General features: G+C 53.5%; 1 protein-coding gene across 8 annotated transcripts in view; it reads right to left on the reverse strand.

Moving 5' to 3' along the window:
- RFTN1 (raftlin, lipid raft linker 1) overlaps positions 1-13,751 on the reverse strand; it is a 209,285-nt gene that overhangs the window by 41,318 nt on the left and 154,216 nt on the right. For all 8 annotated transcript variants that reach the window (XR_011487442.1, XM_070467017.1, XM_070467015.1 and 5 more), the window contains one exon: positions 2,226-2,341. Coding sequence is in view for 7 of the 8 variants with exons in the window: in XM_070467017.1 (XP_070323118.1) it covers positions 2,226-2,341 (116 nt within the window). In the remaining variant the exon portion in view is untranslated. The remainder of the gene's footprint in view (positions 1-2,225; positions 2,342-13,751) is intronic.

Raw genomic sequence — 13,751 nt, forward strand, 5'->3', positions numbered from 1 at the left:
GGGACGTCCCTGATGGTCCAGTAGCTAAGACTCCATGCTCCCAAAGCAGGGGACTGCATTCAATCCCTGGTCAGGGAACTAGATCCCACATCCCACAGCTAAGACCCGGTGTGCATGCACGCTAAGTCACTTCACGTGTGCCCGATTCTGTGTGACCCCATGGACTGTAGCCCACCAGGCTCCTCTGTCCATGGCATTCTCCAGGCAAGAAGCCTGGAGTGGCTTGCCATGCTCTCCTCCAGGGGATCTCCCCAGACCTTGAACCCAGGTCTCCTGCATTGTAGGCAGATTCTTTACCATCTAAGCCACCAGGGAAGCCCAAGAATACTGGTAGCCTATCCCTTCTCCAGCGGATCTTCCCGACCTAGGAATCGAACCAGAGTGTCCTGCATTGCAGGTGGATTCTTTACCTGCTGAGCTACCAGGGAAGCCCACTCCACCCTATGCAAAAAAAGAAAAAAAAAACCACCACCAACAAAACACAATTGGGCCCACCCCCAGGGCTTCAGATTCACTGGGTCCAGGGTAGGCCCAAGCATCTGCGTTTCTAACACCTCATCAAGGGCTGCTGCCGCTGCTGACCCCGGGACCACACTCTGAGAACCACTTTCGTAGACAGTTCTGGATCACTGCCATCTAGACATCTTTCCTGAGGAAACCGCAAAGTCCGCCTTTAATAGCCACTTTAATGTGCGGAGAACAAGGGATTTGACTCGGGTCCCCATGGCCCTGGTGCCAATCGCGCACATGCAAAATCATGCACATGTTTCTGGGGTAGCCACGCCTCACTCGCTAACACAGTCCCCGTGTCCCATTGCTATAGCCCGTGGGGGTGGGTGGCCAGCTTGGGCCCGTCTGGGTGGTCCCGCTCTGTCCCACAGCCTGCACCCACCCCCGGAGGCGGGCTGGGTGAACGGACTGCCGTCTCACAGCTGAGGAAGTCTAGGTTCCCCACGGAGGGGTGGGGACATGAACTGCCCACACTGGACTCTGCAGTCTCAAGAGTCTCACTTCCTTGGCACCCCGTTTGCAGTCAGGCGCATGGAGGCACACAGGGGCCCAGGTCAGGTGGGGGTCCCTGGTGGAGCTGGGCGGCAGACCAGGTGGCCACCCACTTCCTCACCTCCCTCTCTACCTACGTCCACGGGACTCCTGGTCCCCAACCTGACTGGCCTGGTTGCTGCAATGCTGGAATTCCCGTTTCTGATCATCACAGCTTTTCCGTGGACTCTTGTTCTGCCACGCCTGCAAGCGGTTACTGCCCACCCTGGCTCAGAGGCAGGCTGCCCCCGGCAGCTCTGCTCAGAACGGCCGCAGGCCTCAAGGCTGGGCGCAGTGGTGCCCGGGGCTCGCTGCCGGCTGGCGCAGGGGTGGCAGATGCCCCTGCCTTCACTCTGCACAGAGAGCCGCTTCCTCATCCATATTACTCTGGCACAGGCCGTCCTGTCTGGTGGGGCCCCCTGACCCCACTGACCCTGCGCTCCCAAGGTGACTTGAGAGCATGCATACAGCAGTCCACTAGCTTCAATCATCCCAGATGCTGTGTGCACAAGAGACGGGTCTAAAAAGTCCACGGTTTCGCAGCTTTAAAATCCACAGCAGTAAACCTCAGAAATGTACCAACTCTTCCCAAATCCCAGCAGAACACAGCTTGGGGAATTCCTCTGCCCAAAGCCCAGATCTGGTGGCCTTTCGGGTCAATATGCCAAAGCCATCCTGCAGCACTTCATGGGCCAGGGACCTAACCGCCCGGTGCCTTGGCTTCTCATCTGTAAAGTGGAAGCATCACAGCACTCACCCATAGACTCACCGTGAAGGTTAAGAGCACAGGCGCATGTACACTTGTTCTGGTGTATAAATTTCTGCGGCCCCCTGTCCGAGCGGGGCCAGAGGGTCGTGCTCAATGCTGACGACGCTCTCATTATCACGGGGCCCACAAACCATGCGTCCACCTCACTTATGTCACTTGGACTTTTCAGATGAGTGAAGAAGAATCTGTTCTACCCAGTGGTCGGGTACACACGATGTGTGTTTTCTACCGAAGGGGAAAAGTGGGGGCCTCTCTCCCACCTTGGGGGGCACAGGAGGGTCCCCACGGACAACAGGGGTCCTAGGGGTGTCCAGAGGTCCACCTGCTGTCTAGCGGCAGCCTCGCTCAGAGGAGCAAGTGGATAAAACCACCACGGCCCAAACAAAAAAGCATCGTGGCCAAACCCCACACTTACGTCCAGAACCGTCCACTGTTCGACTACAATAGCATCGTAGCCCTGCGTGTTTCTGCTGTCTTCTGTGGAAACGGCTTCAAAGATGAAGACTCCATCTGTCAAGTCGTGCAAGGAATCTGTGGAGAAAGAAAAAGCGGGGCGGGGGTGGGTGGTGGTTGCTGTAAACCGTCTGTGGCAGAAGCCTCACAAGCAGTGAAAATGTTCACTGCATTCATTAATAATCCCAATCAGAACATCTTTTCAGCATGTTAATTAAAGAAGGCACACACAGTCGTAGAGTCTAGCCCCATCAGAATGAATGAGACTCATTTACCTTGCGGTTTTGAATAATATCCTTGATTTTATGAGCCCAAACCTCATTGTTAGCAATCACCATTTGATTTCATGCGCTCACCTTCCTTTTCACGCTCTAGCGTCAGGAAGCACTGGGGAGAATGGATTCGGGGGGAAAACGCAGGCATTCAGGGACAGTTTTTAGGAGAAAACTATACGGAGGGGAGAGAGATTGTCTGGAAGGGGGGCTGGGTGTAACACAGCAGCTCTGGGCTCGCAGGCCAGATCCACCGGTGCTGGTTCCTCGACAACTGTGTGACGTGCGTGCCGAACACAGGACGCTCATGTCAGGAGGTGAGATTTGGGGAAAGGGGGACTTTTTCCAAATGATTTGCCACGGAAAACGTTTCCTTGGGCGTATCAATGGTAAGATTCTGAGTTCTGTACAATTCATCAAACCTACGTCACGCGTGGCTCCTAGATGCCCTGGATCCACTTAGATGAAGAGCTGTGTGAATAGAGAAATGGACTCAGAAGCAGGTGGTTGGGCCCGTGCTGTGGTGGAAAAGGAAAATGACCCTTCCAGGGGCCTGTCCTCTTATCTGTGAAGGGGGAGTAGGGACACAGAGTTCCTGCCGGTCAGTACTGTACAAATCTGCTCTGTCACACCCTCCTGGACTGAACTCCGTCCCCAACCCCACTCCTAACTCAGATGCTGACGCTCTGACCTCTAAAGGGACTATATTTGGAGACAGATCTTTTCGGGGGGTAGTTAAGGTTCAGTGGTGTCATAAGGGTGGGCCCTAGTCCAACAGGACTGGAGTCCTCAGAAGACGAGGAAGAGACACCAGAGCGCCCCCCAGCCCCCCAGCCTTGTGAGAGGAAGGGCTATAGGAGGACACAGAGGTTGCTGCCTGCAAGTCAGGAAAGGAGACCTCGCCGGAAACACAACGCGCCAGCCCCCTGACCACGGGTGTGCAGCTCCTGATCCATGAGAAAATAAACGTCTATTGCTTAAGCCCCGCAGTCCATGGAGTTCAGTTACAGCAACAGACATCAAAAATGTTTAATGGTATAAAGGGCAGTTCACACAAGAATGTGATCTTGTCTTCATCCAGAAGGGAAGGGGGACAGACACAGAAAGCCCCAGGCACAGTGGAGTTCAGGAACTGCCTGCACTGTCCAGCAGTCACAAGCGGACAGACAGACGGACACACACAGGGACCTTCAGCGCCTGACTTCCAACAGATCTCTCAAGCAAAACCAAAAAAGCCATCAGGATGAGAAACATGCGTTTTATTTGCACCAACAAAATAAGGAACAAATAGATGGCTCTGCTTACCACTCTTTATTGTACAGAAAAAGCTTCCAGCACTGAAGGGAATTTTAACTGCACAACCTTTCCAGAGAACAACTTAGCAAGGTCTCAAAAGCCCAAAAAACAAAAGTCCATCCTCTTTCACTCCAGAGACCCTGCCTCCTTCAGTCTATTCTGAGCACCTACTACGTGCCAGGTGCCCTTGAGGTTATGGGTGATAAATGAAGACCCTGCCCTCATGAAGCTTTCCCCCGCCCTGGGGCAGGGAGATGATGACATAGCGTGCAAGAAGGTAAATGCTATGAGAATATAAAGTGGGTTAGGGGAGGAGGTGTGTGGAGTTGGAGGTAACTGTGCGGCTCTTTCTGACCAAAATGCTCAGAGTAGAGATGTGAGCTAACTTCAAGCAAGCCGCATGGGAACACAGGCTTTGAGAGTTCAAGGGAGAAGACACAGCTGAACAGGACTGCAGAGTGACTGAGGGGCCACCAAGGGCCAGATGAGCAGCAAAATCGTGAGAAGAAAGTCAAGATCAAGTCAGCTTAGGGCTGGGGAGGAGACCAGCCCACCAGGGGCTGACCCAGGTGACTTGCTTGGCCAGTGGGATTTCAACAGATGGGATGCAAGCGGGGGCTTGCGAAACATGGGCAGGGCTGAACGTGATCTCACGTCTCTGCCACCACTTTGAGAGGACGTGCCCCAGCCGCTTGCCCCAGTGGAGAACAGCCTAGATCCGCTGACCCTCAGACCTGAGAGTGGGCCCAGGTCTCAATGAAGCTGCTCCAGCCAACATGCAAATACGGAAGCTTTGCAGTGGTTCGTTACACAGCATTACCGTGGCAATAACTGACCGTTACAAGGCTCGATCAAAACTTAAGACATTCGAGGCCAGGAATACCTGGGGGATATTCCTGATTATTCCAGAGTGAGAGAGGGGCCCGATCAACTCAGCAAACCACGGCTCTCAGGGGAATTCCTGGAGCATGGTAGCCTCATATTATTCCTACCTGACAAAACAATACTCCATTTCCCGTAAGATCCCTGTGGGTTAATCAGTACCACTCTCTGCTTTTACTTTTATTTCCTAAACCAATAGTTTGTTATCAACTAGCCTTAGCAAAAGCACTAACCTTGTTTCTCTCATTTGCTCTGCTGAAAAGTTCCTCCCAAGTCCAATGCCCTTCTAAGACACCTTTTACTAAGGTAAGCAAGGAAGAATAGAACTACTCTTCGGCTGAACCAAACTGTAAGTCTTTTGAGGTCCAGGACAAGCATGGGAAATAGTCTAGCTCACTTTTTAAGTTTTGGGCAACACAGGTCCAGCGGAAGACCCTGCCACTGGAGGGACACCCTATGGAACCCTTGTGAATAAAGCCCTGACCTGGGGATGCTAGGACCGGAAGACACTCACTGATCCTGCAGCACCATATCAACATAGCACACACACAAGGCTTCTACAAAATATATTACACCCCATTTTCAAAGTCTCCACCTACAGATCTCCTCACCGGTAAGCCTGCAAGTCCTTTAAATGTGCCCAGCTCCCTCTGAGTATTAGAATGCCCAGCGTGACACAGCTGAGGTCCCCAGGGGGACGGGGACTTGCTCTCCTAACCCCTGCCTGGCCTCCCCTCCTCCGCCCACAGGGAGGAGGGCTGTGTGGTCCAGGCTTGGGGGCGGGAAGCAGGAACCAATCGGGTCCTTGTTCACCATCCTCCTCATTCAGTGCCACCTCCAGCCTCTCAGCCCACTGCTCTGCTCTGAATCCAGAGTGCTGATTCACCCACTTAACTACCCAGCACGTTCAGAGCGGCTGTCACAATCTGGTCATCTGTAACAGCAAAAAAGTCAATGAACCACAGAGAGCAGACAGTTGGGCTTTTAAAGAGCCCCTTGTTTTGATGGCCTCATCCACCGCCCGTCTCTCTATCACCATCTCAGCTCAGCCTCGCTGTCGTGCGCTCCGAGCTGGGATTAAAAGGTCGCTCTCAGAGCGAGGCTCCCCCTGAAAAAAGGTTAACTCACCCTCCATCGATGGAAAACATTCCATTATCACTGCATTTTTTATTAAAGTAAAGATGCTCCCCTACTGTGCACAGGAAGCTGTTTGCCCTGGCATTGTATAAATATTTGATGCTGGCCTTTGGGCAAAAGGCCGCCTCGTGGGAAAAGGAGACTCGCCCTGTTCCCCCAAGAGGTAAATGCTGTGAGAAAACTGCTCACCCTCTGCAGCCTCTGGGACATGAAGACCCTGTCAAGCAAGCGATCCTTCAGTCCACCCTGGGCGCTGGTCCTCTGCCAAGGCCAGCCTGAAATACACACGTCGTGACAACTGGCCGATATATGGTCTACTAGAAGATGTCACTGTTCTCCTTTTATTGGGTTGGCCCAAAAGTTCATTTGCTCTGTCTGAAACATCTTATGGAAAAACCTGAATGAACTTTAGAGCCAACCCAATAATACACTAAGATGGTGTAAATTACCCATACTGGCGTAGTTGGCATCCCAGATGTACTTGGCCCCCTGGCATCCCTTCTCCCTACCAGCATGGCAGTCATGGCACCACTCTGGTTCCAGGAGTGGCTTATACCAACCGCCCAGCCCTACCTGCCTGGGTTATACGGATACGCAACCCCACTGCAAATGGAATCAACCCATCTGGGCAATGGTGCGTGCCACTCCTGATTCACACCACAGGGTTTCTGCCTCTCCTGCTTCTCCAGCCCTCACTGCTGCTCTCAACCTGCCTGCCTTCCTGCCCTGCAGTCCCTGCTGGAAGCGGTGAAGAAGCCAGAGGAGGTGGAGCACCGCTTCAGTGCCGGTAAGGGTCAGACTCAAAGTTGTGTCATTTACCTAACTGGATGACCGGATGGGAAGGAAGTGCCCTGATTTGGTGCATGCCGAGTAGGAGGCCCTCTGCCAGGTGCATTCATGGCTTCTTGGTGAATCTTCTCCCCAGTTCTGCAAGGCTTATATTTCCCTCTAAGTGGTGAGAACATGGAAGGAAGCTACAGGACTGAAGTCATATGTCCACGTTCAAGTGCACACAAGGGCCAATCTTGACCTGAAAGTAGTTTGTTTGATTCCAAAGCCTTTGTTCTTTCAAGAGCTGACAGACACTTAATTTTGCTACCACGAGGATGTGCCAGGGCTGTGGTCCAGCCGGTGGTGGGCGATGGACAGCCGCAGAGCCTGGTCTCATGGAGCAGGCGTGCTCTGACCATGAGGCTGTGCTCCCGCCTTCGTATTTTGGGTGCATCCCAGGGGAGTTGCAGTGAGATGGCCTGACAACTTCTGCTGGGGACCAAATCTGTGCAGGGGCCATCCTTTCCCGCAGCGGGCAAAGAAAGACCAAGAACATGCTTGTAAATGGATAAGCTGTAACTATCAACACAAGGGATAGCACACAGCAGTGAGAAAAAATGATCCAAATGATGTGTAAAAATGGGGATGAATCTCACAAACAGGATGATGGAAAGAAGCCAAACACAAGAAGGGCAGGCTCCACCCATACAAAGTTCACGCCCATCCGCAATGCTTCCAGCCAGCACTGCCTTCACCCTTGGGGAGAGGCCTCAGAGCCTCTGATGGGTTGGGATGCTCTGTTTGTTGATCTGGGGCTGGTCACACAGGTGCACTCACCTTGGGAAAACCCGCTGAGCTCAGGATCTGTGTAGGTGTCTGTATGTGGGTTATACTGCAGGAAAACGTTTACTTAAAGACATGCCATGGATAGAGGAGAAAATGCACTCATGGCCTAAGTGAAACCTTAGTGAAACCCTACGCTTTATTAAGCAGCTCTTCTGAAATAGAAGCCACGCCTGCAAACACGGAGCCAACATGCCTGGGGCCTGTGGCCGGCCCAGGGAGTGGCCGTGAACGCGCTGCAACCTCACCCGCCCTGCTCTCCCAGCCTGCAGGGCCCTGGGGAGGCACCCAACACCGGCTCTCCTCAGCACCCAGAATCACCGAGCAGCATCTGAAAACTTTTACTGGTTGCTTTCTGCATACAGAGCACAGATTATAGACACTGGGACGCTAAGAAGCATAGGAAGCAGGCCCTGCCCAAGGACTTGCAAACACGTCTGCCTCCAGCCTGGACGGGAGAGGGGTTTGGGGGAGAATGGCTCCTGTCTATGTATGGCTGAGTCCCTTCGCTGTTCACCTGAACCTATCACAGCACTGTTCATCAGCTGTACTCCAATGCAAAATAAAAAGGTAAAAAAATACGTCTGCCTACAATATGTGTCCCCATGTATGTTTTACTTGGAATATGCACATGTTTTTTACATATGTATTTTGCAAATATAAGGCAATCTGGCTTATTCTAGGCATCAAAAATGTGGTCTAAATACCAAATGTTATTTGGATGACATGAAGTTGGGGCATGAGTCTTAAGGAAAACCTACACTCTGAAGAGGCAGGGAAGGCGGGGCGTCCAGGTACCACACGTCACCTGATGTGACACAGCTCATCAAACACGACAGCATCCAGAATGTATCCGAGTCCTAAGTGCTTAATCTACCAAGGTCTTAGAACTACATTCCAGTTTATAGGCGATAAAGGCAGGAGAAATAAGATACCACCATGAGGCACTGGCTGGACACATCCAGAATGCAGGACACTCTAAGAGGCTAGGTTAATCTGAAGCAGGCAGGGTCCTGAAGAACAACCCTTTCAGGTCAAAGAGAACTGAGGATGTGGTCACCATATGTGGTGCTTGCGGCTGGACTGGAATCTGGTTTGGACAACGTGCTGCAAAGGGCATTTTAGAAATGATGGAAGATAAAAGTACAAATAGGCTACACAGAGATGCTGCTGCCAGAGGCAGAAGTCCAGGTGGGGGTGAGGGTGGGGAGAGGAGGCCGAGGGCCAGAGAGGAGAAAGGGGAGGGCCGGGATACGGCCACGGACAAGGCCAAGGGGAGTGCAAGGCGGGCAAAGGAGGGGAAGCCAAGGAGGGATGCAGAGCAAGCCCAGGCAGCGGGGACAAAGGGAGGCGACTGCGGGGCAAGGACAGCGGTGCAGTCCCGCCCCCAGCGAGGGCGGCCCCTCCCCGTCATGGCGGCCCCGCCCCCAGCGAGGGCGGCCCCTCCCCGTCATGGCGGCCCCGCCCCCAGCGAGGGTGGCCCCGCCCCGTCATGGCGGCTCCGACCCCAGAGAGAGCGGCCCCTCCCCGTCATGGCGGCCCCGCACCCAGCGAGGGCGGCCCCGCCCCGTCATGGCGGCCCCGCCCCCAGCGAGAGCAGCCCCGCCCCCAGCGAGAGCGGCCCCTCCCCGTCATGGCGGCCCCGCCCCCAGCGAGAGCGGCCCCTCCCCGTCATGGCGGCCCCGCCCCCACTGATGGCGGCAGGGACTCCGCAGGCCTGGGAGCCCTTGGTGGGAAACAAGTTCTGAGTGGGTCTCCGTACCCCAGACTTCTGGTGTGGATCACAACAAACTGGAAAATTCTTAAAGAGATGGGAATACCAGACCACCTGACCTGCCTCTTGAGAAACCTGTATGCAGATCAGGAAGCAACAGTTGGAACTGGACATGGAACAATGGACTGGTTCCAAAGAGGAAAAGGAGTACATCAAGGCTGTATATTGTCACCCTGCTTATTTAACTTATATGCAGAGTGCATCATGAGAAACACTGGGCTGGAAGACGCACAAGCTGGAATCAAGATTGCCAGGAGAAATATCAATAACCTCAGATATGTAGACGACACCACCCTTATGGCAGAAAGTGAAGAAGAACTAAAGAGCCTCTTGATGAAAGTGAAAGAGGAGAGTGAAAAAGTTGGCTTAAAGCTCAACATTCAGAAAACTAAGATCATGGCATCTGGTCCCATCACTTCATGGCAAATAGATGGGGAAGCAGTGGAAACTGTGGCTGACTTTATTTTTGGGGGCTCCAAAATCACTGCAGATGGTGACTGCAGCCATGAAATTAAAAGATGCTTACTCCTTGGAAGAAAAGTTATGGCCAACCTAGACAGCATATTAAAAAGCAGAGACATTACTTTGCCAACAAAGGTCCGTCTAGTCAAGGCTATGGTTTTTCCAGTGGTCATGTATGGATGTGAGAGATGGACTATAAAGAAAGCTGAGCGCCGAAGAATTGATGCTTCTGAACTGTGGTGTTGGAGAAGACTCTTGAGAGTCCCTTGGACTGCAAGGAGATCCAACCAGTCCATCCTGAAGGAGATCAGTCCTGGGTGTTTTTTGGAAGGACTGATGTTGAAGCTGAAACTCCAATACTTTGGCCACCTAATGCGAAGAACTGACTCACTTGAAAAGACCCTGATGCTGGGAAAGATTGAGGGCAGGAGGAGAAGGGGACAACAGAGGAGGAGATGGTTGGATGGCATCACCGACTTCATGGACATGAGTTTGAGTAAAGTCCGGGAGTTGCTGATGGGCAGGGAGGCCTGGTGTGCTGCGGGTCCATGGGGTTGCAAAGAGTCTGACACGACTGAGTGAGTGAACTGAACTGAGCTGGGTTCTTTAAGCTGAACATTACCTAATTTATGGGACAAAGTTCTCAGGCATTTTATGACTTTGTGTAAAATATTTTGAAGCACAAATATCCAGTTCAGAAGACTGGGGCTTTTTTTCCCAGATGGCGAACAGCTTAAAGATGTGCTCCTGGCTCTGCCTTATTAGTGCCTTATTTGTAAGGACACTAATTATCCTACCAGAAACAGGTTCCTTTTATAATGATGATTAGCTTGCTTTTTTTTTCTTTTTTTTTTTTTTCAAATTCTGGGAAAAGAATGTATTTCTTCCCTGGCCAACGGAAAGCCTTGGCTTTTCCAGGGCAGAAACTCCCTCACCCAGTTAAGTTCTGCTCCCAGGTCACCCCTCACCCACCGCATCAGAAACATCAGGAAGAAAGCCTGTTGGAATGCTGAGTGGGTTTAGATTCATTTTGATGTGAGGAGTCTGCAGGCGTTCCCGGGACAAGGATACGCAGCCAGGGGAGCCGGACTTGAGGAGGGCAGTCGGACTTGAGGAGGGCAGCCCTGCTGTGGAGCGTGCCAGAGGAAATGTCATGTTCTGTCTTCAAGGTGGGAAGGCTGGATTTCATGCAGCTGAAGCCAAGGGAAGCTAAAACGGCGTTTCCAACGCTCAAGTCAGATGCGAAGAAAGACTGCATGCGTTGTCTGTGTTTCTCGGCTCAAGGTTGGAGAATGAGGGGAGGAGAGGAGTGGAGGTGAGAACGCAGCCTAGTCGGCTGAAGCGCGACAGCCAGACGGACACTGAAGGGCTGGAGAGACTTTCGTGTTCACGGTGTCTTCTCTCAGGGCTTGGCTCGGCCCTGATAGGCAAAGGGCCAAAGAGAGAACTTCCGCTCTGAAGCCCCAGTTCCCTCAAGGGTAGAGCAGGACCAGCGGTGGCCTGGGCATCTCCTGGCTCCCACGCCTCCCTGCCCATCTTTAAGATGCTAGTACAACTAACCGTCGGTTTCCCAGGCGGAGACTTAAAACCACGCGTAGCCGCAGAGCGCCTCTCTGGGCCCAGGAGGAGCTAAAAAGGAGCCGTCACTGCATGCCCAGAGAGGCGTGACGGGCTGTCCCTGAGGAAGCAGGAGGAAAAGGGTTCCCACGGGGCCCTCCAACGCCGGTGAGCTAGGTGGTAACCGTCTGCTCTGAGCACGTGGCCTGGGGTCGGGTGGTGCGTCTCCAACCAGCCAGCACGGCCCCCAGCTTGCAGGAACTCTGCCGGCGCCCAGGAAAGGGCTCCTGGCGCTCAGGCAGTTTACTGAACTTGTCGACAGGGAACGGAACTGGCTCTTCCTTAGCTGTATTAATGAAAAATACTCTAGGGCTTCCCTGGTGGCCCAGCAGTTAAGAATCCACCCTGCCAAGGCGGGGGTACAGGTTCGATCCCTGGTCTGGGGAGATTCCACATGCTGTGGGGCAACTAAGCCTGTGAAGCACGACTGAAGCCCGCGTGCCACAACGACCGAGGCCCGCGTGCCAAAACCGAGGCCCATGTGCCAAAACCGAGGCCCGTGTGCCAAAACCGAGGCCCGCGTGCCACAATGACCGAGGCCCGCGTGCCACAACGACCGAGGCCCGCGTGCCACAACGACTGAGGCCCATGTGCCACAACGACCAAGGCCCATGTGCCACAACGACCGAGGCCCGTGTGCCACAACGACCGAGGCCCGCGGCGACTGAGGCCCGCATGTCACAACGACTGAGGCCCGCATGCCACAACGACTGAGGCCTGCGTGCCACAACGATTGAGGCCCACATGTCACAACGACCGAGGCCCGCGTGTCACAACCGAGGCCCGCGTGCCACAATGACCGAGGCCCGCAGTGACTGAGGCCCGCGTGTCACAACGACCGAGGCCCGCATGTCACAACGACCGAGGCCCGCGTGTCACAACCGAGGCCCGCGTGCCACAATGACCGAGGCCCGCAGTGACTGAGGCCCACGTGCCACAATGACTGAGGCCCGCATGTCACAACGACTGAGGCCCGCATGTCACAACGACTGAGGCCCACGTGCCACAACGACTGAGGCCCGCGTGTCACAACGACTGAGGCCCACGACGACTGAGGCCCGCGCACCCTGGAGCCCATGCTCTAACAAGAGAAGCCCACACACCCAGAGAAGCCCAACTAGAGAGGAGCCCCCGCCTGTTGCAACTAGAGAAAGCCTGCATGCGGCAACGAAGACCCCGCACAGCGAAAACAAATAAATACAGTTATTTAAAAAGGAAAATACGCTTTAGGATTGCACTGTCCAATACACTAGCTGAGAGCCGCTTATGGCAACTGAAATGGAAATTAATAAAAAATTAAGTAAATTAAAAATTGAGCTTCTCAGTCTTACTTGCCACATCTCCAGTGGTCAGGGGCCACTCGTGGCTGGTGGCACAGAGCATCTTCACCCACACGGCAAGCCCCACTGGGCCATTCATCTCCTATCCTGTGTCCTGCTTCCATCCACAAGTGGGCGTGGCCCACGATGCTATGCAGTGCCTGCTGCTCCTACGTGGACTCGTTACCATTAGATATTGCCATTTAGATAGTGACAAAGGACTTGCACTGGACAAGACTGGCTTGTACTCTACAACGTTCTTAAGGTTTTGGATGACTGCACCCATGAACACTCAGAATTAAGACTGATGCCTCTTCCAAGGATGTTTGCTAGCAGCTCAAGACTGCCAGTAATACAGAATCCAATCTCTGTTCCTGACTCTGCTACTTTTTAGAGAGAAAACTGCTCAGCGTCAGTGCCCCCTGCCAGGTTTCACTGGGATCAACGGATATGTGTTACTTTACGTTTCACTTGCTCAAGAACCCTGCTGACTGGCAGCCCTCAGGATCCACATGTGCCTGTGGGTTGGCCCCACGCCCCAAATGGTCTCTGGCTTTCGATGCACGCTAGCGACGCAACCCACCTTCGCGTTAGCTTGAAAACTCCTTCTTTGCTTGACACATTTACCCATCTGGGGCAAGCTTTCTCTCCACCTCGGAGGAGCTAACACCAATAGTGCTGCCTGAGCAGCAAACCCCCAGAGAGAACCCATTACCGGCAGGGCCGCCGGGTGCTGTGAGGCCCGGGAGCAGCGCGCATCCCGACGGAGTTTAAGAAACCCAGCTGTTCCGTTCACGCCTCTGCTGCTAACTCCAAGGTGCTGCTACTGTTACTTCAAGCTGCAATGGTGTCTACAAACAATTTGCACTTTCAGAGCGGCAGGATCCTAGGGGGTAATTAACGAACCCCAGGAATAATCTCTTTAAAAGCCTTTAAAAGCAACCTCGATGGAGGCCACCATGATGAAACAAAACTGCCCTTCCCCTTCTCCGTGGTGGTAGCATAGACCTGGCTGCCTCCTGGAGGGGCTGGGCGAACGTGGGTGTGGGCTTTGCAGCGACTCCAGATGTGTGAACTGAAATCAAACCCGCGGAACTTTCTGATTGGGGGGCGGC

Source organism: Odocoileus virginianus, chromosome 4 (assembly GCF_023699985.2).
Source record: "Odocoileus virginianus isolate 20LAN1187 ecotype Illinois chromosome 4, Ovbor_1.2, whole genome shotgun sequence".
Lineage (NCBI taxonomy): Eukaryota > Metazoa > Chordata > Mammalia > Artiodactyla > Cervidae > Odocoileus > Odocoileus virginianus.